This window comes from Falco cherrug, chromosome 1 (assembly GCF_023634085.1).
Source record: "Falco cherrug isolate bFalChe1 chromosome 1, bFalChe1.pri, whole genome shotgun sequence".
Classification (NCBI taxonomy): domain Eukaryota; kingdom Metazoa; phylum Chordata; class Aves; order Falconiformes; family Falconidae; genus Falco; species Falco cherrug.
Genome location: NC_073697.1, coordinates 70,436,735 through 70,462,145, shown reverse-complemented (window position 1 = coordinate 70,462,145; position 25,411 = coordinate 70,436,735). Strand labels below are relative to the sequence as shown.

The following is a 25,411-nucleotide window of genomic DNA, read 5'->3' as shown; positions in this document are numbered from 1 at the left end:
CCTGTAAGCTGCAGTTTTCCAAATAGTGCAAGAAAGTGCTAAAGCAGTTACTATGTGCCAGCAGTACCAGACTCTCCAATACTGACAGAAGCTCAAAGTATGAGAGAACAAGAGCCAAGGTCTTCCCTATGCCCCCCACCATTATGGGGAAAAAGGAGGAGAGAGAGAGAAAAAAGCACCACCTGGAACAGTACCTTTTGGAACTTTACCCTCCATTAGTGAAGTTAGTCTTGCATTTTCTTGAAATACAGACTGCAACTCTTTCTGCAAGTCAGCTTGCATTTTTTTATAACTGGCTTTTCCTGCTTCTATTTGGCTTTGATAGAATTGGACATCCTTTTGCATTTGCTTGTAATTATTTGCGAGTTCATTCTTCAGGAAAACAAAACAACATGCAATTCACACACAAAATAAAAGTCTACTTGCTTAAAATCTAAATATTGCGTCTGTCACATTTCTTCTTGTCGCTTACAACTTTGGCCTTAATAAATTGTGGCTTATTCTGCCATGTTTAACAACGGTGTTCCTGTCAGAGTCCTATAACAAAACATACCTTACCTTAGAGGTCAGGGCCACAACTGCTTCTACTATTTTTGTCTTTTGTCCTTCAAAGCTCAAAGTAAGCTCCATCCCACTTCTGAACTTATCCCTTATTCTCTTTCGTTCTCTGGTAAAATTAGGTTTCAAGTTTTATGTCCTATTAACTCCCTAAAGACTGTTCATTTGCTCTCTCTCTCTCTACTGGTAAACCTAAAACTACCCCATCCCACTCCTTTGGGAGCAGCGCCTATTTTCTTTTTATCTTTTTCCTGAAGACCCATTTTCCTTGAATTCCATAATAAAAGCATTCCTTGGCACATGAGTCATTTTCTTTCTCCAAATACTCTACCACATCTTGTCTTTATCAATTATGATTGCTTTCTTCACTAGTCTGGGAGCAGACAGGTCTTTGACAGCAGTTTGTAATATACATTATGTATATAAGGTAAGTACTTACCATCTTTTCCTTCAGTTCCAAATTTTCAGTTCTGAGAAAAGCAGATTCTTTTTTGGCATCCAAGGCTATGGTTTCACTATCTAAAAGGGATTTATTTAACTGCTGAATTTCCTCAGTTAGCTTATCAGAATCTCCCTGAAAGGAACAGATAAATACTTGAAGAAATCAAGAAATATATAGACATAATAAAGTGAGTTCATTGTAACGTGGTTGAAATGTAAATACAGGCTCAGAAAACCTGATAAATTTAGTCGAGAAGGAACAGTAGCAGACTCAAATGAAAGATGGGTTAAAGAGCAGCATTTCCCATAGGTTTACTTCAGAGTACTGCTGTACGATGCTGTAGTAATTCACATTAAGCTTTGTAAAAAAAAAATCTTCAAGATCTGTAGGGAAAGAAGTTTCAATTATATCAATATTACACCAATATTTAATCCACCTCCAACAAAACCAGAACCAACTATTAACCCAGCAGAAAACTCAAATTTACCACTGAAAAAGATATGTCCTTTTTTTCTGCTCCTGCTTTCTGCAGTTCTTCCACATGATTCTGTAATATCTTTATTTTGTTCTCTTTCTCTCTCAGCTCTTCCAATTTGGAGTTTATTTCTGCCTACAAGTTGGAGAAAAAGAGGGAGAAGAAAGTTCTAGTGCCCAGTTTAGTTTTTCAGGTAAGAATTTAACAGAAGCCTGCTTTGTACATAGTAAACATTCATAGGTTTTAGACATATCCTCCTTAGAGCTATTAAGACTAACCAGAGCCCAACGATGTCTAGCAAATACAGTATTTTGAGATAAAAAACCAAGCACACTATATGTAAGTCTTATTGCATGTAAATTCATGGACAGGCTCACCTCAAGTTCCTCATTGTACACTTCAGCATTTGAAACTAGACTCTTTAAGTTGGTTATTTCATGCATTAGTTGTATCTGTGGAGCAAATTGAAGCAAAATTGCAGAGGATGTTAGAAAGCACCCACACCAGTAGTTTTAGTTGCCAACACCATGAAAATAAGCAAGGTTTTATCTTTTGCATTAATGGGCAAACTATATATACACACATATCTATTTAAACAGCAAAGTCGCTCTGTTTTAGAAAAGATTCAAGTTCAATTTAATCTTAACAGCTCAAGAAGCAAAAGCAATATGATCAAAGCAATTAATGTAGAAAATGTACAGATGCAAAATTCTAGTCATGTAAGCAGTACATGTCTGTGTCTAGTATGACACAGTACAGATATTTATAATTTAATCTATTTACTAACAGGAATGAAAAGGTGCCAAAATTGAGGTAAATCAAGGCATGAACACATTGTTCCATCCTCAAGAGGCACAAGTAGAAGACTAGATAGAAAAGCACTTCTAAAATTGAAGAACTCCTTTATTTTGGTCTTTGTTAGCAAAGCTTTACGATAAGCACTTAATCTACAAGCACTTCTGCAGTCACAAGCACAGGCAAAGAGAAAATCCAATCCGTAACTAAGATCAGGGAAGAGCTTTAAAACAAGCACTCTCCTGTGAGTATTTCTACATAGTTAGGGTTTTCTTCTTACTGTACTCCTATCTGTAATCTTAAAAATCAGATGATGGTTGTAGAAGATGTGGTACGATACTACTGTCAGAAGTAGTTTAATGTCATTTTTCAGAACAGAGTTTACCTGTATATATACGTTGCGATTTAAACTGATGGATTTCAACTAATGTATTTGGTAAAGTATGTGACCTTTCAGTATTGCTGTAATTAATCTGCTATATGGGTATCAAATACGTTTTATAGACTGTCTTCAGATACATATCTGAAAACATGAATCATTAAAAACCAATTCTTGTAATAGAAGCTACTTTAGAACAGTGCACCTGTCACTAGATACACAAAAGCTTTGCAGGGAAAGTTGTGACTGAGTATTTGTTAAGTGTTGGCTTATAAGGAAGATAGCACAGTTAGTCTAGCATACAAAGTCTTCTAAAAAAGAAACTTAAATACAAGCTAAACCATAATCTGTTGTGGATCCATTTTGTTTAAGATCCATAAATCTTTGTAGGGAACACAGTGGAAGTGAGAGGCGATGTTAAATTGTAACCTAACACAATGCAAAAGGATGTAGCTTCAGCTTCAACCTTAGTTTAGTGGTCAGAGCATATTAAACAGACTAGCACGTACAAGTAGTTTGCAGAAAAGGTATTGGGAAAGAAATGGATTGGAATAATACATCCATTTCTTAATACCTCAAGCTGTTGTTTTGGGGTTCTTTTTGGTTGTTTCTTCTTTTGTTTGGAGTGGTTTGTTTTTTTTTTTCCACCCCAACTTATTTCAGTCTAGCCCTCAGGCAGCTAGAAACTGATACAAATAACACAGATTACAGGATTGGAGCATAAAACATTTGGACAAACAAGGTACATGTCCACTAACAGCACAAGAAGATAAAGAGAACTGAAAGTCAGCTTTTCTTATCTTATTATTAAGCTTAATCTCATAAGTTATCTAGTAGGTAGGTTTACCATTTCTGACTTCCTAGTACAAAGTAAGTTTCATTTTTCCAGACATTACTATTCACGCTATTATTTTAAAATATTTTATTACTGTTTAATATGTTGAAAGTTAATGCTTATATAGTTCAATGCATGACCAAAACCAGAGCTATCTTGGATTGTAAACCACTGTTTTGCACAAGAAATGTGAAACATAGCTTCACAAATATACTTTAACTTCAAAACAGCAAAACAAGCCTTTTGCTGACATCTAAAGTGAAATTCATGTCATGCATATATAAAAAATATCTGGATACATATATATACACAAAAATATGTTTAACCAGACTTCAGTATGTGACGCTCCAAAAAAAAAAGTCCAAAAAAGTCTGAATTTTACACCGAGTAAATCCGGCTTAAATCCTGGGTTCATGCATTCTGTTGCTGAATGTAGCTTACAATACTATTTATTTGTGAATCAACATCCAAGTACACATACACCAAATAAACTCTAGAAAAAAATTGAGCATAGAGAATTCTCTGTATTTATTTCAATGCACCTTACCTCATGGTCTTTTTGTGTTTGTTTCTCCAGTGCTTCAAATTCATCCATTTCCATTTTTTCTTTCAGTTTCTCCTTCATTTCATTTATTTCTAACTTCAACTGCTCATTTTCCAATACTAGGCTATTAAAGTTAGCTTGCAGGACGTTGACCTCATTTACAGCAATATCCTGAAGAAGCAGCACAAGACACTTTAGAAGTTGTTGTTGGAATGTCAGTCTTATTTCTAGAAAACACAGAACAGACTAACCTTTTCTAGTGCTAATGCTTCACAGAGTTGCACAGATTCTTCAAAGTCTTTCTGAGTCTAGAAAAATAACCACTCAGTTAACTGATCTACAAAATCAAGCAATTTTAGTATTACAATTACATTCCTTGTTGCTTGTCTTTTCATGGCTAGTCCTGTTTAAGTACCAAAGCTTACTGGGTCATTTGCCACAGAACCATAGAATCATAGAGCCATCCCACAGCTTCACAGAGATGACCATGAGACTTACTTTCTAGCCAGTTACAATAATACTGCAGACATACAGAAGAATATTGGTGTCCTACAGATAAGTAAGGCTGATCTTACTGAGAAGGATGTAATATATATGCACTGTATTAGACAACTGGCATAGATTATAAAGTTACCCAATTCATGTTAGGTCCAGCAGTCCCTTCATCTGAAATTTGATCAGGAGCCATCAGACACTGGTTGTCATATTCAAAATTCTCTAATATAGCTGAAGAGAAAGATGTATTAGAAAAATACAGAGTAGCAGTAGATTTTAAACTGGACATCAAGAATTGTTTCCTTGAAAATTTTTATCACATTGGAAACAATCATTCAATGGAAGAGATGTAGCACACTGGATGTGACTTCTGAAACTCACTGTTTTTTCTTATGAAAGGAAATAACACTGAGGACCAGTCCCTACACTCACGCTGACCACCTTAGCACAAGTTAATATTCTGGATTTGCATTAGTATTCATTATTTAACTGGAGATTAGGAAAAGCATTTAAGTGTCAAGGAAAGAACAACTCAACAGTATCCTGCAAGATTTAAAGAAAAAAACATAGATCACACCACACATGCGCCCCCCAGGCTCCCCAAAAAACACCCTGTCAACCCCCACAAGCAAAACAGCTTGGTAGAAGGATTGGCAATAAGGCTGTAAGAAATTACAATCCAGCAAAAAACCTGTCCATTTATTCTTGTGTTTTCAGTTCAACTTCATCCCTCACCCCTCTAAGTCATCCTTGTATTTCTCTACCTCAATTTGATTGTTGAGTAATGACTGATCTATTCTTGTTGAGAATTTTGGAATTTGACACACACTTCCCCCCCCTCTCCTTTTTGAGGGGAAGAACATTGTTTTAATAGATAGCCTGTGCTGAAGAATAACTTTGGCTACATTTACAAAAAAACAGGGGGCTGGAGTAGGTTGCATGGCAGAAGTATTTGTAGACCCTGCCTTTTACCTCACAGCTCTTACCTTTGGTTTTAAAAATTAAAGCTCAATATGCTGAAGAGCAGGGGTGAAAAAAGTAATCTTCTTGGAAAGCATGTGCAAGGACTTCTTAATCCGTGCTATCAGAGAGTTGACTTATTCCCTTTGGCAAAATAAGTAATGCTTGCAAAATTATCCAACAGGAGTTTGCTACACTATTTCAGCTGGGATAGTAAGACCAATGCTCCCCTTTTTAAATAAAAAAGCACAAGCATTACCAGTATTATTGTGCTAAAACCACTTCCCTTTCAGGCATCATTCTTTGCTGGAAAATAGGATTTCCTCATGGGCTACAGGTAACTCTTTCAAAACTGAGTTCATGGAACATAATTTGAGTAGTATAGTAGGGCCAACTAAATGTAGCTTTCATATTGTTAGCATATTAATTTGCTTTTTAACTTAGATTTATTAAAAAGGGATTATTTCTCATTTCAAAGCAGTTTTGCAGAGTCTCCTTATTTTCTCTGGATGGTACTTACAATCCTCTGTGTCTGGTACTGATGACAGAGACCTTTTCATTTTTTTTGTTTCAGTCAGCCCTGATGTAAAGTCTTCAAAACAACTCATGCTCATCTGGTTTATTTTACCAGGAGCCCAAGTAACTCTTCTTCTTCTCTTGGCCTTTTTTAAAAAAAAAAAAAACAAACACAAACACACCTGTATTTACAGGAAAAGTGATACAATGAAAGCACAAGTAGAGAATAGATGTTGCACTAAGCTAGCTCTGTAACAGTACCAGCAGCTACCTAGACAGTTTTGCAGTTTCTTCAAAACTGAACTACAGCATAATGGTTTGAAAGCAAAAGCTTCCACAGTCTGTTCACTGCAAGGCAACACTGAATTGATACTCACTCAGAAGTTATTTCAAGTTACCCCTTCAAAAATAAGAAAAAAATGTGAAAATTGTCTATTAAACTTATTCCTCATTGTAAATATAACCCTATGTATTTAATATTAGCTTTCGCAAAGTATTTCAGAGTAAACAAGATCTGGAACAGGTGCTTACATTGGCTTTCTGTTTTGAGGAAAAGGAGGCAGAAGTCACCAGCATCTCAGTTAAGTTCCGTATCCTATCTTCTTGTACTTTTTGAAGAGAATTTTTTTCTTCCAACAGCTGAGCCAACTGGTCTTTCTCCATTGCATGGATTTGAGTCTTTGAAGACACCTTCCATGAGAAGAGTATTAATCAAACTGATATTTTAAGAACACAAGCTACTCCTACAGAAGATACACAATCATAAATATTTAAGGAAAACTACACACATACATTCTTGTAAGCCTGGAAGAGCCGTCTTCAATATTTAAGAAGGAAACTGACAATGTAGTCTACAATTTGCCTGTAGACTTGGTATTTTAAGGGGTCAAAACTCCCCCAAACAATACAGTCTTAGATTTTTTGGGGGATAAAAAAACCCCATACTTTTGAGTGTAACAGTTTAAGATGACCATCCCATAATGCCAGAAGCCTGAAGCTCTTAGAGAACTGATTCATTTGTCAAATAACAGCAAGCTACCTTAATGCCTGTAGTCTTTTAAAATTTTAAGTACTGAAAAGTTATTTTGTTGTGAAGCAACTGCATTACAGTAGTAGATATTTTACAACTTTATCATAAGCTTACAATACAGTAATTCAAAGTTCACAGGGGATTTCCCAACAAGCTTTTCTGTACTTAAGTACTTTCCTCACTACCTACTATCTCAGAAGACAAACACCTCTAGGTGCACATTCATATTGCAAATTAATTCTCTTTAAAAAAAGAAGGTCAGTTATTTTTACTTAATTTTCCTACATATTTTTCTATTTTTGCAAACAAAAAGTCATATTTTAACAGTTCAATTCACCAAAATAGTACACTCAGAATTGTGATTTTTCCTATGCTTTATCTTTTATTATCTATGCCATAACAAGACTTGCAAGATTGCTCCTCAACTCCACAGATTTCTGGAGAAAGACAAACACATGAGAGAACACACTGGCAGGAAGTTAGTTGTTCATTCTTTATGTGTAGCCAGAAGCTACATTTAAGTTTTGCCCGTAATCTTATGCAGCTGCAACTTCTTGCAACTAAGTTGAAGTTAAACATCAGTAAGGCAAAAAACCCCATGAATTAAATTGGAATCTTTAACTGATATTCATAAATTCTTATACTGCAATTATTCCTTTTGATCAATGGCAATATTACAGTGTGATATAAGGGATGACAGATTTCTATTTCTTAAACGTTAACCTACAGAAAGCAAGCAACTCAGTTGATCTCATTCAGTATCAGCTTTCACAAAGGTGTTTACTATCATCAGTTCTAAACTTCACATCTTTTCAGTTTCTGTCCTCTCAATAAAAGCAACAGTTATGACTAAACAGTTTACTTACACCTACAAAATTAACTTGTTTTGGTTTAAAAACAGGATGTTTCCAAATATCTATCAGTACTAATGATAGATTGATTTTAGTAAGTTTATTATTACATACTTCTTCCAGCTGCTTTTTCAAATCCAGAATTTCTTTGCGGTATCTCTTCAGGAGGGCATCATCATCAAGTACTTCATTAACTTTCGGAGTATTCTTCATTCTTTTGGCTGTATTGGCAAACTGGAAGAATATTCTCTCATGGGCAATAGAGAACAAATATCTCAAAACCTTATTGTGTCTCATTTCCCAACATAAGAAAAGGGACAGTTTATTAGATAAATACATAAAAAAGACAAATATTGACATTTACTTATTTTTTCATGTAAAAAAAAAGCGAAGCCTGATATTTAAGCAAAACCATACTAAATTATTTTTATTTCATAAAAAAACCCTCAAAAGACCACCAAAAAAGCAGGAAGACAATCCTACTTAAAGAATACAGTTCATGAATATTTAATTACCCTCCTTCCCTGTAGGGCCTAACATTTTGTGTTAACAAAGGTTTAGTTCTAGCTGTGCTTGGAAAAGGCAAATGAGAAAAGATGTTATTTCCTGCCCAAAAGGTGAGAGAAGGAGCTTTGGTCCAACTGCCAGAAAGCTCTAGTTAGACAGCTTAGTACAAGATGACAACTGGGAAAAAGAAGCGTACAAAACAAACATTTCAAGTTGCAAGGCCACAGAGGGCCTTTAGAAGATTCAATTGACTACAGATCCAACAGATGACAGTTTTCCATCCTTCCAACCTGTCTACAATGAAGCCTTGAGTCAGAATAATGCTTGAGAACCAGTAAAAAGTTTTACCTGAAGAGTACTGAGCGTTTCATCAAAAGAAACGGGAGTAATTGTACAAATAATGACCGTCTTAGCATTTCCTCCAAGGGAGTTCTGCAGAATTCGTGTCAGCTTGCTGTCTCTGTAATTTATAAACCTGATGAAAGAGGGAAGAAAGTATTAGTATTTTTACATAGAAAAAACACAGTAAACATCTTTTCTAGAAGTAACAGGTTGTTTGAATTACCTACACAAAATAGGATTATACATAAAAGGTTTATATTTCATAGTTCATTAGTGACTGACTTAAAACAGGTATGCAAACACACATGCTTACCCAGAAGGGTCATCACAAAGTTTTTTGATAACTTGACCAAGAATGAACAAGCTCCGGTTTATATTGCAGCCTTCTTTCAGTCTGACACCTGGGTATCAAACAGTAATTATTTAAATTAAAAACAACGTTAAGATACATTTTCAATCTGTCAAGCTTCTGTGCTATGTTATGTTCATAAGGATTATCCATGAGTTAATTGTGAAATGCTGCAATGCACTATGACCTATCAGCAGCTAGTACCAAATCCTTTATAACAGCTGAAATGCATAAAAATACAACAGTAATCTAGCACAAAACCAATCTTTACATAGTAAGTAGCTGTGGCCATAAGAACTTCAATTTTGTTTCCTGTGTAGGTTTTGCAAATGCATGTATTTACACGTGTAAGTATACCAAACCAGCCTTAGAATACGAGGAACAGCTAAGCCAAATGTTGTAAGATAGTGTATTAACTTGTGTTCCTCTCAGATTTTTATGATAAAAGCATTTTTGCGCTACTTCATGCTGTTATCGTCAATTATCAAGGTTCCTCTTTGCTGAAGCGAGACATTATTAACTTTTCAACTTTACACAAGTCCCTATAAGCTTCTAAGGATCTCTTTACTGCAGGTGAATCTTTACTGAATCATGTCCACTCCATTAGTTCAGTATGACTGTTGCTGGACTTGCTATTCTGGAAAAGTTGTATTATCTAATTGTTTGCATTTTACAGCATTTTCCTGAGTAGATTCTGCCCCACCAAGGGCAAAAGAGATTATTTATAAACAATAATTAACACAATTGCACATATATCAAATAAGTTCCTTTCTATCATAGTCTTTCATAAGGGTTCATTAACAGAAGTGGTCATCAGGATAGCCTCATTTAACACTCACCTTCAGATCCTGTTTGACTAGCTCTTTCACTGCCTGCCAGATCCACCAAGTTCTACAAATTCATGAAATATTTCACAGGTTAGTTCTGAGGCATTTTAGATCCTCTAAATCTCTGCTAAGAATTTAATAAATTAAAGTTACACTCCAAAAAAGCAAGAGGTCTGTCATTATTGGAAGTAATCCATAGCTACGACACATACCAACCAATACTTTCAAAGACACAGAATAGTTCTTATGAACTCTATTATATCATTCTGAACAGTATTTCAAACATGCACTACAAGTCCCTCTACCCTCCATAACAAAAAAATAAACCGTTTCTCAGTATATAAGCATTCACTACAGATTCAAGCCATAGGAGGCTTCATAGAATCACAGAAAATCCAGTCCATCTTTCATGGGAAAGTGAGCCTAGATGAGATTATCTAGCACCCTGTCCTGTACCAGCTGTATGTCTCTTCCTTGCCTGTCATTGTGGTGATAAGGAAAGGAAGAAATGGTACACCAGAGGAGAAGCCTCACTCTAAATCTGGTTCAAAGTCAGTTAGACCTTTATAGCATCCCATAACAATTTGTCTGAGCAAGTAGCCCTCACTTTAATTAGTTTGTTTAAAATGGTAAAATGCTGTACTAACTCCATCAAGCAGCAACAGACCAAAAAGGCCAAAACCCCTTCCCTATCTCCACATTAGCAGAGGTTCCTATAAAGTCAGTTGGAACAGAGACAGGGAAGAAGGTGTGTATAAGGAGTAGAACCATTAAGATATGGTGAGAAAAAAAAGCAGGCAGTTTGCTCAAATACTGCACCAGCAGTGTTTACATTCAGATCTCAGAGCTTTTTCATATGAAGCCAGAACAGAAAGCTCTTTCCACAATGCACGCGATGGACTTCAAGCTTGCTAAATTGGGAAAAGCATTAATACTTTTCTCACTCCTTCAGATTTGGATTCTCTTCTGAGAATCAAGAAAAGGCTGTACAGAAAAGGCTTCAGAAACCAAAACACTCCTCTAGAGATGAGCAGTGTAGTCCCCCCAGCTTAAAGTATTTCATATCCTAGTAATCCACTAAAGAGATATTAAGTGGTGTTACTTTTGAAAAAAAAATATCTCCTGGCCTTCGCAGCTATAAGCCACGTGTTCTTTTAACAATTAATTCTGAGGCTAAGAGAAGCCTTAACATTACCCATTTTACAAATAAGTTCACTAGGTTTGTCAGCAGTCGGGAACAATTGTAGAGAAAGCAGTGTTTAGCAAAATGCAAGAGCACTCTGACAATAGCCCCTTACACTTCTGGGAAGGGCGTGAACTCCCCAGTCCAGCATGAATTGTGTAGGAACTACTCCCATGTCAGAACTCCCTTTGGTGGGAAGATATCCTCTAGGTAACACCCCAGGAGTCTCCCTGTATACAGTGAACATATTTCTGATCACCTGCCCAAGAAATGTCTGCTAGACATTAACAACAAACCATGCTTGTAGTGTCACAATAAAGTAACATTATTCTCTCAAACAAGTGGTAACAATAAATTCTCTACTTAAATGCCTATTTAATAACTTCTTGAGAGTATAGCTTACCAAGTGGGATACCATCACTGCTCCCTCACAGTTTGCATTTGCAGGATCACTTCGTTCTCTGCTTTCAATGATCTAGAAGAGGGTACAATAAAATCTTTGCCAGTTCAAAAATAAAAAACCCCTCCTAATAGTGAAACAGTTCTTACCATTCTGAAGATGGTGTGAGAACGGCTGCTGTGTTCGTTCATTTTTGTTTCTCCATAATGGCGATTTTCTGTCAAAAAGCAATATTAGAGTACTTCTGCTTATGTTCTGGTTAACTGGACATAGCTTTAAAATCATGCTTTTTGTCTGTTATCTTAAAAACATTAATTTCTGAATATAATCTCAAAGAGATACCTCATGATGCTAGATATATTCAGCAATGCTTTTCTAAGATATCAGCTGATATTGGCTAAACAACTTACTTTCTCCTTTTCTGATCCATGCCATAACTTGTTCTGGAGCAACCACTACCTCTTCAATCAGGTCTTCTACATACGTATTCCTCTTAAGAACAGAAACAGTAATAAATCTTACTGAACTCAAACTCACTTCAATACATTAACATTACTAGCAATTATTATAGCATTTGTTCAAGTTTGCTTCCTTCTTAAAAGGAAGCAACATCAGTTGAATGTTTTTTCTGTGAACACAAGGTATGAGGAAAGTTTAGACCTTTATCAGAACTGTAGCCTAAAGACACAAGAAACATATCTAGAAAACTTGCTAAAAATAAAATTGGTAAGGGAAATAGTCTTCCGGACACTTTCTAAGTGAATCCAGGAGTCCCTTTCTCAGTAAATGTTACAAGGCCATAATCATAACTGATAAGTCTCCTTTCTTGCCAAGTCTCCTTTCTTGCCAAGTTCCAAAAGCATATTTTCAGTGGCCTAAACAATCAAAAACTGGTGGTTTATTTTTCTATTTGCTACAAAGCTTTATAACTGAAGATGGCATTAATATAAATTTATGTTTCCCTACTGATCGTCTTACTGAATTGTTCTAGCCTGATGGTTATTCTATGATTACAGTAGAAGAAAATTATACCTACATCATAGATGATATGAAGATGGTATTATAGTAACTGTATTTCTGGTGGAGACTACTAACACATTAAACTAGAAGCTTAATATCATGTTTGTATAAATTTTATTAGCTTGACAGTGATTACTTGGGTGTTGTCTAAGTTCAATAAAATATATTATCCTGAAAAACTAAAGAGATTAATTTTCTCTTACAAACATTTATAAAGATAAAGCAGCAACAGTATGCCCAACTTCACTGTTGTTATTTTACTATATCAAGTGTCCTTCTGCTAATTCCCAAGATAACAATTACACAGTTTGACACAGGAAAGTCTTCAACTAGATTCCTCTGAAGGCTGTTTTTTGTTTTAAAAAACACCTTCCTTCAATCTAAGCAGATATGGTACTTGCACTATATAACATCCACTTACATTAACATCCTCACGAATTCCTAGAGGCTTCTTTTTCCTGGTATCACAAAGCAAATCTGTAATGGTTTCATTGTAGATTTCCATGTAAGAAACCCTTAGCAAGAATTCTCGATCCGGAATCTAATGTTCAAAGAAAAAAAATAACAGACTAACCAATGAATACCTTTTAATGCAAGTATTCTTAAGTCAATGAATATGTTTGGATACCATTCCACAGATTTCTCCCCCCCCCATCCTCTTCATACATTAGCAATACCAATGCAGAATTATTTTTCTTCTACCCCACCTCCTTCCAGCTGCATTAACACTATATCAGTTTTAGTAGGCTATAAAAGTAAGGTAACTGTCCTACAGAAGCATGACAATAACTCTCCTACTTAAATACCCTTTCCATATCTAACCTCCTCCTGGTTAGGCTCCTTCCTCTGTGTACCTAGTCTTCTCTCCCTCTTTGCTTATATTTACCTTGCTGCTGCTTCTTCCCCTGCCTCCCTGGTAAACAATACTGGGTTGAGGAAAGGCTGCACAATGAACTCAAGGACTACAGCACCATGGAAAATTTTCTTGGCTTCAGTTACTTTTGTAGACCCCCTAAGGTACTCTACACCTCCTCAAAGGGGCTGTGAAAGTCACTTAATGATTGCCTGAAACCCTCAGGTCAGAAGCAAGTGCTCTGCAGATGATGTTTTGGAAATCACTGTTTTGACTTGCACCTTCCCTTTGCTTCCTATTACCATAGAGCAATTAGCCTATGATTCTTTTTAAAGCCTGAAATAAGTAAATTTAGTATCATATTCTTCCCACTAAAAAGTCTTTAAATACTGGTAATTTTTTTGAATTTAAAAAACAGAATAAGCAAAGCTTCACATTGCTTCACCTACCACATTGAGCAGGCATCTGTTTGTATTTGTAACCAAAGTTTAGTGTATTTGCAAGTTTAACAGCCCCCCATAGTAGGAATCAAGTCTGAACACAGCTAACAGTCCCATTACTTTTTTTTTTAAACCACTCATCTTTGCAAGGATAGCAAAGCAACTGCAACATATGGTTCAAGATAAATTAATTTCTTTCATAAGTTCCTTGATACTAATTAACTTTTATGTGACAATCACAAATATTACTAGTCCTTTCAGTCACTTCAATTTAATGGAATTGCTTACCTCACAAATGATTTTGAAAACATGTTGAATTGCTTTAGGGATAATGCCTACAGAATCTTCATTTCCCATCATTGTGTATGTCTTCCCTGAAGCAGTCTGTCCATAAGCAAAAATTGTGCCTAGAAAGATGGTTAATTTTTACTAATTACGTATGAAATACATTATAAACAGGATTTAAACACAGTTTTAAGACTTACCATTATAACCTTGCACAGCTGACTGTATAATTGGAACAGCTACACCTTCATATAACTGCTGAGTGTTGTCACTTGACTGAAATACACGATCTTGAAAAGAATTTTAAAATAAAGCATGTGAATCCATTGTATTGGATGTCAAAACCAAGCTGCCATCTTACTCACTATTGCTGACCTCAAATCCAGTAAGTGGGCACCAGATTGTAGGATAGTTCAAACATAAAATGTATTGTGGCACCAGCACAGGCTTGTTTTTTTTTTAAAAAAGAGATATGAAACACAGTACCAAGAAAGATACAATGAACAGACAAGTAAAAAACAACAAAAAAAAAATGATCACAGTTATATAGTCACCCCATTTAATCCCCAAACCAATTATGGCTACTTTATTTTTGAGGACTGTAAGCCTGACAAGACAGACTGATTAAACTCCTAGCCTGGAGAACACTTTGATTGAATCTGCATTTTGGGAAAAATCGTTGTAGTGGCTATATTCATGTTAATGAGCAGATCAGTAGGAAGAGACTCAAAGCAAGGCTGTTAGTTATGAGAATCTAACATTCACACTAGGCACTTTTCCATTTTAGGTTTAGGTTCCCCCACCTCCTTCTCCCTAAATGCACTGGACTAGCTAACGTAGTCCATTTCTAACTGGAATTAATTTGAAAAGAATCCCGCTCATGTTTTCTAAAACCACTGTACGCCACAAACAGGAACAGAGAAAGCAACATCCATCAGGAAGCTGACTTCAAAAGCACATTCCTGGTACTGACTACAACAGACATCCTGCATGCCCCAATGGCACATCTTCAAATTTATGAAGTTGGAAGGAGGTTCAAGGGTATTGCAAAAAGTTAAGGTCATTCATGTTAGTTGGCACATTCAAGTAGTATGGTAACAAAGATCCGTGTAAGCATAAAAATGAACTGCTTTTATAGTCTTACCATAACTGAATACTCTTGTACCATTCACGTCGGATATCGTATTATTTTCACTTCTCCAGTGCAGCGACACTTTATGTTCCAGATCATTTTCTCTAGAAGATGAGATGTTGTTAAGGTTATTAGGTTAGGACTCTGCTCCTGTAATGGGCCCACCCCCCTCCCGCCATGGGGTGGCAACCCCACATTTGTGACCCCACCTCCCCCTCTCCACAGTGATATGAGGATTGTTTACTTTAAAAATGGAAAAGCAAGGGGAAAGAACCATAACTACCTATAGTGAAAGACAATAAAGAATTTGAAAAATCTGAGGATGTTAGTTAAATCCGTACAGTTATTAAAACACAGCTGTGAGGAAAGGAGTAGACACTATTAACATATCAAGCTGGGACACAAAATAAGCTCAAGGAGAACCAAATCATTAAAGAGACAAAACATAAAATTACTGGAACTATGTGTGATCTAACCTAATTAGCACAGTAAAAGATCCACCCTCGAACAAAGAGTCTCCTACTGACAAAGCGCCTTCCCCACATAGCACACTCAGGGAAAAGAACGCTGTACTTTTAGAGACGGGGCTTACGAGAACCTGTGAAAATTAAGTGCGACGGCTGCTCAAATTGTGTAAGATATACTGTGTATTAAGAGGTGTGCTAGCTTTGTGGAATTACTGACCACACAGCACCCATCTCTGCGGAGACGCGTAAGAAGCTAATTACCCCGTGTGTGACCCGGCTCTCGCACACCGGGTGGAGCCCAGACCCGGGCTAACAGCGAGGCGGCAGCGGCGCTCCCGAGGGGCCCTGCTGAAGGCCGGGGGGAGGCGCAGCAACACCCTGGGAGGCCGAGGGACCTTGAGGCCGCCCGCAGCCTCCCCTCCGGCCCGGGGCTCAGGCGCAGCCCTCCCAGCCGGCCGGGGCCTCACCTGGCAATGAGTGGACGCACACGCACGCAGACGGTCACGGCTCCCTCGTCCGCCATCCCCGCAGGCGCCGCGCGCAGGACCTGAGGGCAGCCGCCTGCCGCGCACACCCAGCCAAGCAACGCACTGGCCCAACCGCCGCCGGAGTTTAAACTACTCCCGAAGCCGCTTCCTATTGGCCCGCGCAGGACTGACGCGACGGCGGAGCATACCACTCGCCACGGGCTGACGGGGGAGCAGGGAAAGCGTGGTGCGGGGGCAGACGGCCGAACGCCTGCGGCACCCCCCCGGCTGCGGAGCGTCCCGCGGTGGTGCCGGCCAGGGCTGCGGCGCCATGAAGAGCGGCGGCCGGCGGGGTACGCAGGAGGATGTGGGGTGTTGCGGTGCGCTCGGCCAGTATCTCAATAAGCTCTCTACTGAATGTAAATAGTATACTTTCGCGCATAAAAGAGACATTTGTATACAATTACTTTTTTTTTCTTTTTAAGTAAAATTTATAAAGGTATTGAAGCGCGGGTTAGAAAAACAACGTGCACGCCGGGTGAACGGTAGTTACTCCTTACAAAGCAGTGTTATTCTAGGAACCAGAAGCAGACTGTGTTTGCCCACTCCTCTGAAACAAGGCTGCTTCGTTGTGTTCTCTTCCAGTGACAACGATGCAATCTTCACAGCAGCAGGCTTAGGGGTGGGAAAGGAGGGGAAGGTAGCTACACAGAAGAGCCTACAGAAATCAGAAAGAAAACTGCCTTTCTTTTAAGGTCTACTAATTCATGTTTAAACTCTTAAAATTACATTTTTCTCCTGTGTTTTAATCCTCCTCTTCCTCCTCCTCCTCCTCTTCATCCTCCTCAACAGTGCCTTCTTCCTCTTCCTCTGCTGCAGCTAAGGCTTCTTCCCTCGCAGCTTTGAAAGCCAGCTCCTCTTCCAGACTGGGGTCTCTTGTCTCAGTGATTTCTGGCCCGCTGGGGTATTCTGGTTGCACTGGTGGAGGCAGTGCGGGAGTGTGGTTCTCTGGACTGTATTTATGACCCCAGCCAAAGTAGATGTTGTCAAATTTCCTGAAAAAGAAAACCGAAAGATCACATATTCTTCCACCAGCAAAACATCAGTGGAGATAATGTCAGGCTTCCTTGCTCTGCTGTGCAAAAAGTCACTGTGGTGCAGATATCCTATAACAGAAGTATTTAAAAGACAACACCTCTTTTTAACCATCTTCTGCTTAAAAATCTCCAAATGCTAAAATGATGAAGGCTGTACTCTGTCACTCCACTATATTGCAGTATGACTCCAACTTCACACAGGTAACAGTGCTGTTCCTGACACTGCCAGCTCCAGTGCCCATTTAAAAACAGGAAGAGGTAAGGAATGTACCATGTGTAGTGGAAACAAATGAACATTGGAACCACTGAATGTAGCTGTTGTAAAAAGTACCACAAACACAAGAATACAGCTTTCAAATCGAGGACTGTGCCCAAATAATAATTGGACATTTACATCCATTAACTTTTATACCTGCCTTTCCAATGATTAATTCATTTTCAGTCTTAAATACATGTGTACTGTTGCTGTGTGTATTTAAGTGACTTCTGCATCAGTCTCTGGAATAGTTAGAATTCAGTCATGAATTAATAATAAAGCAACTTTAACTTCATTAGACAGGTATCTGTGTTTAGCATACACGGTCTGTGTTGTAACCAAGCAACTCACTTGCCAGACACAAAGGCATATGCTCCGGGCCATCGGTTAGACTGGAGGATTGCAACAGCGTATTGCGGGATCAGGGTTGTAGAAGGCTGAGCTGTCCAAGCAGGGATGTTCTGAATTCCTGGAGGCAGCCAAACACACAGAGTCTATGAATAAATTGACTTACGAGCCTCTGCAAAATATTTAAGACTGAGCTACAAGACTTTCACAGAATTCAAGCAACGGTTATATTAAGTTGCATGTTAGAAGAACCGTAAGACAGAAAGAATAAATGTAGGCGCTGTATTGAAACAGATGGTTTGGATGTATGGGTAGGTAGTACAGGAATGCTGAGACCCATGTACAGAAAAGATCATGCTCCTGAAATTCAGTAGTACTCACTGCTGTTTCTTTTTTCAAGGACTTGTTATCACTTACGGGTAAATTATATAGTTATATTTCACCTTGAGCAAAGAATGGAGAGTAGGAAAATAATTTACTGTTGATATAATCTAATATTCAGGGTCCCATATTCCCATGATTTGCTGCAATAATATGGTACAGTATCTAAAATCTTATTTGTATATCTGTGCATGTGTATGTATATGTATTTATATATTTACACTTGCACACATATTTTTTTTTTGCCTAAAAAGATGGTGGAAAAATACCTGAATGTATTTCATGTAGTGAGCTGTCTTGAACTTGCAGTAGCCTGACAAGTCTGAGGTATTTTTTCCATTTATTCTCAACAAGATTGTTAACTACTAAACCCAGTTATTTCAGTTTTAATGTCAATACTGTTAACCATTTTCGTTTTCATCCATTTTATAAAAGAATGTGCTTACCCTACAGGGGCAAACTATATTGCTCCACAAAGTATCAGAGTTCTAAGACTGCAGGTATATATAATACCTACATGCCAGCTTTCCTAGTAACTCCCTATCAAAGACTTCATATTCCATGAAGAATACCTTCATCTTCAGAGAGTGGAGTGAGAAGAGGTGGTCCGATTTCTTGCTGTAGTTCATCTGGCTCCTCTGCTTTCTCGTCGTCTTCATCTTCTTCTTCTACTTCTTCCTCTGATTTTTGAAAAGGATTAAGCCAAACACAGCGGCCCTATAATTGATATGGAAAATAATTAATCCATGTAAGAATCACTGAAAGAATGCAGGCCAGTTAAAACAATTGGTTCAGGCACATGCACATGCAGTAAGGGAGGGGGAGAAGAAAAGAAAAATACATTTTCCGTAACAGGTATACTGTGGGCAGAATATTGTATCCTCTTGGCAGAGTGTTCCCTATACCCTTCGTCCCCCTCCTCATCCCTGCTTACTGTTTCATAATAACCCTATACGTCCGTCATCAGCTTTTTTGTTATTTTGTAGTCTTCAGTTCCTTGCCAGTTGGATTTATATCTTTGCTAGATTACCAGTTACTGCAAACTAAGAAGCTTAATTTACAGACTTTGCCCCTTCTTTTTAAAGTCTGCCTGGTTATTTAGCTACCAGTCAAAAGAACATAACAAAATGTTCCTAAGATTCTAATATGTATAGATTTTATTTTTACCACTATTATTTTGCTGGTAATAATTTTAAGCCTTATTTCCTAATATTTGCTGTTATTTTACACTAGCATTCTTGAATTGGTAGACTGGTCAGCAAGTTATCCAGCAATGATCATCAAATTAGTAATACCTCTTTCCAGCACTAGCCTGGTGTGACGAGCTTTTAAGCTTTTTCATTCGCATGTTTCACAGTAGGAAGTAAGGAACAAAAAACAAAACCAGAAGAAAAAATCAAATAAGTTCCATTTAGTATACAATTGTAAGCTATCTGCATTTTAGCATTGTACCCAAGAAAAGAGAATTTAAACATTTTTGTCAAGTAAGGACTTCAAAAGAGAAAACCCATTATAGAGGATTACCAGAAATTAGTGTTACCTATCAAGGCCTAACTCCATAATGTTATCTTTGGAATAAGTGCTGCACCTAGAAGTTTCCTAAATATATGTATTTATATGTATTTATACATCTGCTATTATGTAAATATGTGCAAAATTATTTGTATATTATATATATATATCTCAAATATATTTTCTGTAGAAAATATTTCAGTTCAATACCATTCCTGGTGAAGAATTCAAATGTTCAGGTGAGGAGTGTAATTTACATTCTGAAACCCCACGAGTACTACAGTGTGAATGGTATCTGAAGTCAGTGTGAGCTGTGCCAGAACATACCTGCTTTAGAATATTCTGTACGTGGTGTACCCATGTGGAGAGAGAATCTACCATTTCAACCACAGAAAGAGGCTGAAAATCAGGGTTTTCTTCATATGTATCTCTTTCTCCACCCCCCTCCTCCTCTTCATCTCCTTCCTCCTCTGCAAACTGGTAAAATCCAATGGGAGAGATATGGGTTCCTGCTGAGATCCGAGCTATCTGTGCACGCAGGTAATTGGCCTCATTTCCAGGGAAAGGAGGAAAGCTCACAACAGGAGCATCCAGCCTACCAGTGAAGAACTTCTTGATTTTCCTGGCACAGACAATCTGGGCTGGTGTCACTGGAGGCAACTTCACCCAGGGTTTCCCTGGTTCATTACAGACAAAGTAGACATATTTATTAGCCCCAGTCCCATTTTCTTCTTTTGGGATGACAGGGGGAGGCTTATAGGTGGTCTTTGGTAGTTCGTCTTCTTTTTCTTTCTCCTCGTTTTCATCTTCAACCTCACCCATCCCTTTCCCTCCTTCCTCAATAACTTCTTCCTCTTCTGTTTCCTCATCCTCTTCGCCCTCATGGTACTGTACTTCAGCTATAATATAGTTCATCTCCAGGCCCAAAATTTTGCCCCAGAAGCGACAGATCTGGATTGGCTGAACACTAGTTAGTTTTTTAAGGGCAAGGAATATGTGATAAGATTCATCTTTGCTCAAACCAATTCCAGCCTGTTCAAAATAAAAGGCTGTTTCCATCACATTAGGTAGAGGAATCTCTCCCTGGGAAAGAAGATCCGGAGTTAGAACTGAAGAACAGTATAATTGTCTATTTGAAAAATTATACATGTTATCCACTGAGCATTATACTTCACTTTCTTGTTGTGCCACTCATTCCCTCAAAATGCTTTGCAGACATTCATTCACTACATCTTTCACTATCATTTAGAAAAAATAAAAATGCCATTTTAAGGGTAAAGAAGAGAATACAGATGAACTGCAGCTTTTAGAACACAGGATTTCAAAATTCCCACTCCTAATTACTGCAAAATAAGGAAAGTCAGAATGCTTACACAAGACTTACAAAGGACCTCAGTGCTAGGGCATGTCAGCTATGTAAGAGGCCTTGACGCCCACAAACAGTGTCACTGTGTGTTTCCTTGTGTTTGTGGCAGATACATTTTGGGAAAATATAATACATATTTTATATATTTAGACACCAAACCAGCAATATTTCTTTGGAGTGAATGTTGTTCTTTTGAAAACCTTGGCATAAAGATCCCTGTATGTTTTAAAATACTGGCCCCTGCTCTTCCTGAAGTCCATAATAAGACTCCAGCTGGCTTCAGTGGAAGCAGAACTAGGCCAGTAATGATTCAATTATTTCCATTCGCTTTATCACCCTTCTCTCATTTCATGGGGGTAGGTGATTACATCACACAAATATATTAGAAGTTGTACACAGCGGGGTAGGGGATTTGGAAGAAGGAGTGCTACTTTTGTGTGGAATTTCTTTGGCCCTACCAGCTTTCTTATATCAAAGCAGATAGACAGAAATATGAAAAATTCAAGATCCCTTTCTGAAATAGCCTATTTTTTTCTATTTTTACCATTGTATACTGTTGCTATAAATAAGTAATAGGCTATGGAAAAGGTGAAAGACTATCTCTTCTGTTGTTAGTATTTGTATTCTGCAGTGGTAATTCATTTGAATATATACTGGCAACTTCATATGAAAATCAGTATCTTGTTGATTAGTTTCCCTTGGTTATTATAATAATTCTCTTAATTTTTCATTGTGTACAAATGCTTCTGCATATAAGCATCCAAATATGGAAAAATACCTTGTTTTAAGAAGTGGCTTTTCAATTCTAGTAGTTCTTCATTATAACATTTTTTTTATTTTTTTTTAGTTGGAGAAGGAAAGAATGGAACCACAGCTGGAGCTGGAAGGATCACACATTCTCCATTCTCTATTTTACAGTAGCAGCTGTGCACAATATTCTCAAAGTGGTGTCCAGAATTATAGTCACTTTGTGTAAAGAAATGCCACTTTTAGATAAAGAAATTTGGATGCAATATTCCATGCTGAACTGGCATATTGGAGATATTGTAAACATTACTTTCTGTTCATCATCTCTAGAACATATATGATTGTAAAGGCTCGGCATATTAGATTTACTACAGGGAAAAAACCCAACTAAATAATAACCAGATGGGTTTTCTTGTTCACAGCTAGACATGGGACCAGCTCAGCTATGAAGAGGGTACATGGTACTGTGGTTGCTGTTATTTACATGATCATGAGAGGCAATACTACAAAGACCTCAATTTCCTCCCTTCTTCCTTTCCCTTCCTGACATCTTCCCATGCATTCCCTCATATCTATGATACTTATTTTTCTCTGATAATAACTTACTATCTCTTCTTCTAGTTCTTCATCTCCTTCTCCATTTGCCTTGAGGAACAAAGCTTTACGTTTTTCTGCAGCTTCAAATGTTGGAAGAATCTCATATTCATCTCGAAGAGTGTCCATTTTTTTCTGAAACCGAGCCCACTTCACATCCTTGCTGATATTCTCAATTATGTCTACAGCATTTGTGGGCTGTTCATCCAGGATCTTTGTTAGCATATTAGCAAGATGATCATATCTGTTGTGAAAATGTAAATATTATTAGCCTACTATACAAGTCTTAGATGATGTTTTTAGTATCAAAAGTAGCAGCTAATCACCTGGAGCTTTGGAGAAATTGTTGAAATAGTTAGATGAAACTGCATCATGGAGCATTATGGGAAATTAGACCTGAAATTAGTCTGATATAATATATATATGTATAAGTAATCCTGTCTTCCACTTTTGGTGTATATCATACCTGCCTCAGGAGCTGAAGCTGAATTTAAACTTGCTCTTAATCAAATCAATTTCCCTTTGACCTCTATGCATTCCCTCAGGAATTTTTATTCTGAAAGGTGTTGGACACACACAAGTATCACATAGTGATGACTATTGCATTTATAAACAGATTTATATATAAATTTATGTATAGCATATTCTCCCATGCTATATACACACACACAGAGAATTTCACCCTTGCTTAACGTAACCCTTTTCTCTTTTGCCAACACTTTTCCCTCCACTCATACTTCCTACCCCTTTCAATTCTGCCCCTTTTTCAGACTTACAAGTTCAGGCCAGATGTTGTGCTGCTCTTCAGTAAATAGGCTTTTGCATTCTGAATTGCCAGGATTCGGGACTTGGGATCAGGGATCTGATCATCACATGGACTGTATCCTGGCTGATAAAGACCATAACCTGGTTCATGTGGCTGATAGGGTCCATGCCGGCGTTCATAGGCTTCATAGGGATCTTGTCCTGCTGCGTATGTCTGATAGGCACTTTTTGATTTCTGTGTTTGGTAAGGGTCTAATTCTAGTGCATACGACTGATACATGCTTTGCCTTGCCTCCTGTGATTGGTAAGAGTCTTGTCCCAGTGCATATCTCTGGCTGGTGTTTGTTTCGGGCACCTGTAGCTTGTAAGAGCCTTGTTCTGCTCCCTGTGGGTGATCGAGGTGTTGGATCAGGGTCTGTGGTTGATACGGTGCTTGTTCTGGTGGATGGGTCTGGCTGACACTTCTTCGGTCCTGTGCTTGGTAGTGGTCTTGGTCGGGTGCTTGTGGCTGATCCATGCTGTCCCTCAGCCCCGGTGGCTGACCAGACCCTTGCCTTACCCCCCGTTCCGACTGCTGAGGCTGATGCGGGTCTCGCTCAGTCTCCAAGCCCTCAAAAGGTGCCTGCCCGGGGCCCTGCTGAGGCGGGTAGGGTGTGTACAGCTCGGCCCGGCCGGGGCCGCCTCCGGGCCACAAGTGCTCCCCGAGGCCGCGCTCCTGCCCTTCCCGCGGGACAGCCTGGGGCGGCGGCTCCTCGGGAGGCTCGGTCACGGCCTGGCTCGGGCCGTGCGGGCCGTGCCGGGGGCGCCGAGCTGCACCTCGGCCACCCTCAGCGCCTCCCGTCGCGCAGCAACGGCTGCTGCCGCCCGCGGGGCGGGGCGGGGCGGGCGTCGCTGAGGTAACCCGGCCGCTGCTGCTCGGGCCGCCCGGCGGGGCGCTGCCGTGCCGTGCCGGAACGCGTGGGGCCGCAGCTTCTGCCGGCAGGCGGCGCTACCGCCTCGTTTCTCCCCGCGCTCGGGAGGTGCCAGCAGGTTGCCCGCCGCAGGGGGAGCGGCGGGGCTGAGGGAGCCCGTTGGAAGCGGTGGCGGAGCCTCGCGCGGTTGAAGCCGTTGGAGGCGCCGCAGCTGTCGGGGCTGCTGCGCTCGGGTACCTGCTGCCGGCCGCTCGGGCGGCGCGGTGTCCCCTTTGCGTCGCCGCACGCCGAGGGGCAGCCGCGCCCAGATTTCTGAGGGGGCCATTGCCCCCGTCAGCTTTCCTCAGCGCTGGGCGGGAAGCGCCGCCCACGCCCGAGGGGGCTGCCGCTGGGGGTGGGGGCGGGCGGCGCGCCCGGGCTCGCTGCTCTCAGCCCCGCGGGTCTGGGGCGTCTGCTGAGCGGGGAACCCCAGCCTGCCCGAGCTGCTGCCTCTTTCTCTGAGGGGTTTTCAAGCCCTGCTTGTTTCCTTTTATCATGATCTACAAACACCGTTAGTACTCTGTCTTGAACGTTTGTGGTACAAGAACCTTCTAGGTGTCTGCTGGGAGCTGAAGTATGGGTCTTCAAAAGCTTAATCTTTGTTTAAAAAGAAACAAGTTACATTCACTTGTCTTCGTTGTGTGCAGTAGAAAATGCAGTTTAATCTTCTCCTGTTTAGTGGTGATGTATCATGCTGTTTCCGTAAAGTACAAAATTTTTTTCTTTGAGGAGGAGAAAAGTATTGTAAATCCTGATGATTACTCTAAAAAATTGTATTTACAGATCCAAGGAAAGAAAGCAGATGTAAATTAAGTTGGAATGAAGGTGTTCTGGTACAAAACAGTTTTATCCTGTGATGCTATCAATGTTAAGGAGACAACTGACCACAATGTGAGTAACGTCAGTTTGCAACAGTATTCAAATACTAAAATGTAAAGGGCAAATGTCACATTACAGTGGAAGAACCTGCTAACTTCTAGTAATTTAGTTACTTGAGATTTGTTTTACAGAAACATAGTAAGGCAGTGCTATATGCTTTTGTAGCGCCGTCAGGTATTTTGTGCTACAGTACTATCTACTTGAACAGCTATTTGAGGTTATGTTAATATCCAGTCCTTGTCATATGTGTAAAACTTGCTCACATGCATTATTATCTCCTTAACTGCTCATAGCTAAGTTGGTGAAGAACTCTTACTGTTTGAGTAAAGTTAATAGCACACCTAGTATTCAATAAGGAGGTTCT

At 39.1% G+C, this 25,411-nt stretch overlaps 2 protein-coding genes across 4 annotated transcripts in view; both read right to left on the bottom strand.

The window, feature by feature from the left end:
* Window positions 1-16,215, bottom strand: part of CENPE (centromere protein E) — a 38,231-nt gene extending 22,016 nt beyond the window's left edge. For 2 of the 3 annotated variants that reach the window (XM_055720463.1, XM_055720478.1), the window contains exons 1-21: window positions 16,153-16,215; window positions 15,231-15,322; window positions 14,287-14,376; window positions 14,090-14,208; window positions 12,930-13,049; window positions 11,899-11,980; window positions 11,638-11,705; window positions 11,492-11,563; window positions 9,918-9,969; window positions 9,043-9,130; window positions 8,736-8,862; window positions 7,995-8,114; window positions 6,531-6,689; window positions 6,004-6,145; window positions 4,663-4,754; window positions 4,280-4,336; window positions 4,032-4,199; window positions 1,853-1,927; window positions 1,488-1,610; window positions 998-1,132; window positions 195-372 (exon numbers count right to left, since the gene is read on the bottom strand). In XM_055720463.1, the coding sequence (XP_055576438.1) occupies window positions 195-372; window positions 998-1,132; window positions 1,488-1,610; window positions 1,853-1,927; window positions 4,032-4,199; window positions 4,280-4,336; window positions 4,663-4,754; window positions 6,004-6,145; window positions 6,531-6,689; window positions 7,995-8,114; window positions 8,736-8,862; window positions 9,043-9,130; window positions 9,918-9,969; window positions 11,492-11,563; window positions 11,638-11,705; window positions 11,899-11,980; window positions 12,930-13,049; window positions 14,090-14,208; window positions 14,287-14,376; window positions 15,231-15,322; window positions 16,153-16,208 (2,215 nt within the window). In that variant the 5' untranslated portion in view covers window positions 16,209-16,215. The remainder of the gene's footprint in view (window positions 1-194; window positions 373-997; window positions 1,133-1,487; window positions 1,611-1,852; window positions 1,928-4,031; window positions 4,200-4,279; window positions 4,337-4,662; window positions 4,755-6,003; window positions 6,146-6,530; window positions 6,690-7,994; window positions 8,115-8,735; window positions 8,863-9,042; window positions 9,131-9,917; window positions 9,970-11,491; window positions 11,564-11,637; window positions 11,706-11,898; window positions 11,981-12,929; window positions 13,050-14,089; window positions 14,209-14,286; window positions 14,377-15,230; window positions 15,323-16,152) is intronic. The other variant, XM_055720473.1, reaches the window with a different exon arrangement.
* A 351-nt stretch (window positions 16,216-16,566) lies between these two features.
* LOC102048764 (radial spoke head protein 4 homolog A-like) lies at window positions 16,567-24,045 on the bottom strand. The gene is made up of 6 exons (XM_027802601.2): window positions 23,230-24,045; window positions 22,466-22,697; window positions 20,074-20,829; window positions 18,807-18,951; window positions 17,857-17,974; window positions 16,567-17,207 (listed from the first exon to the last, which is right to left on the bottom strand). Exons 1-6 carry the CDS (start codon window positions 23,733-23,735, stop codon window positions 16,958-16,960), a joined length of 2,007 nt encoding a protein of 668 aa, XP_027658402.2. The 5' UTR covers window positions 23,736-24,045; the 3' UTR covers window positions 16,567-16,957.
* Window positions 24,046-25,411: the final 1,366 nt, after the last annotated feature.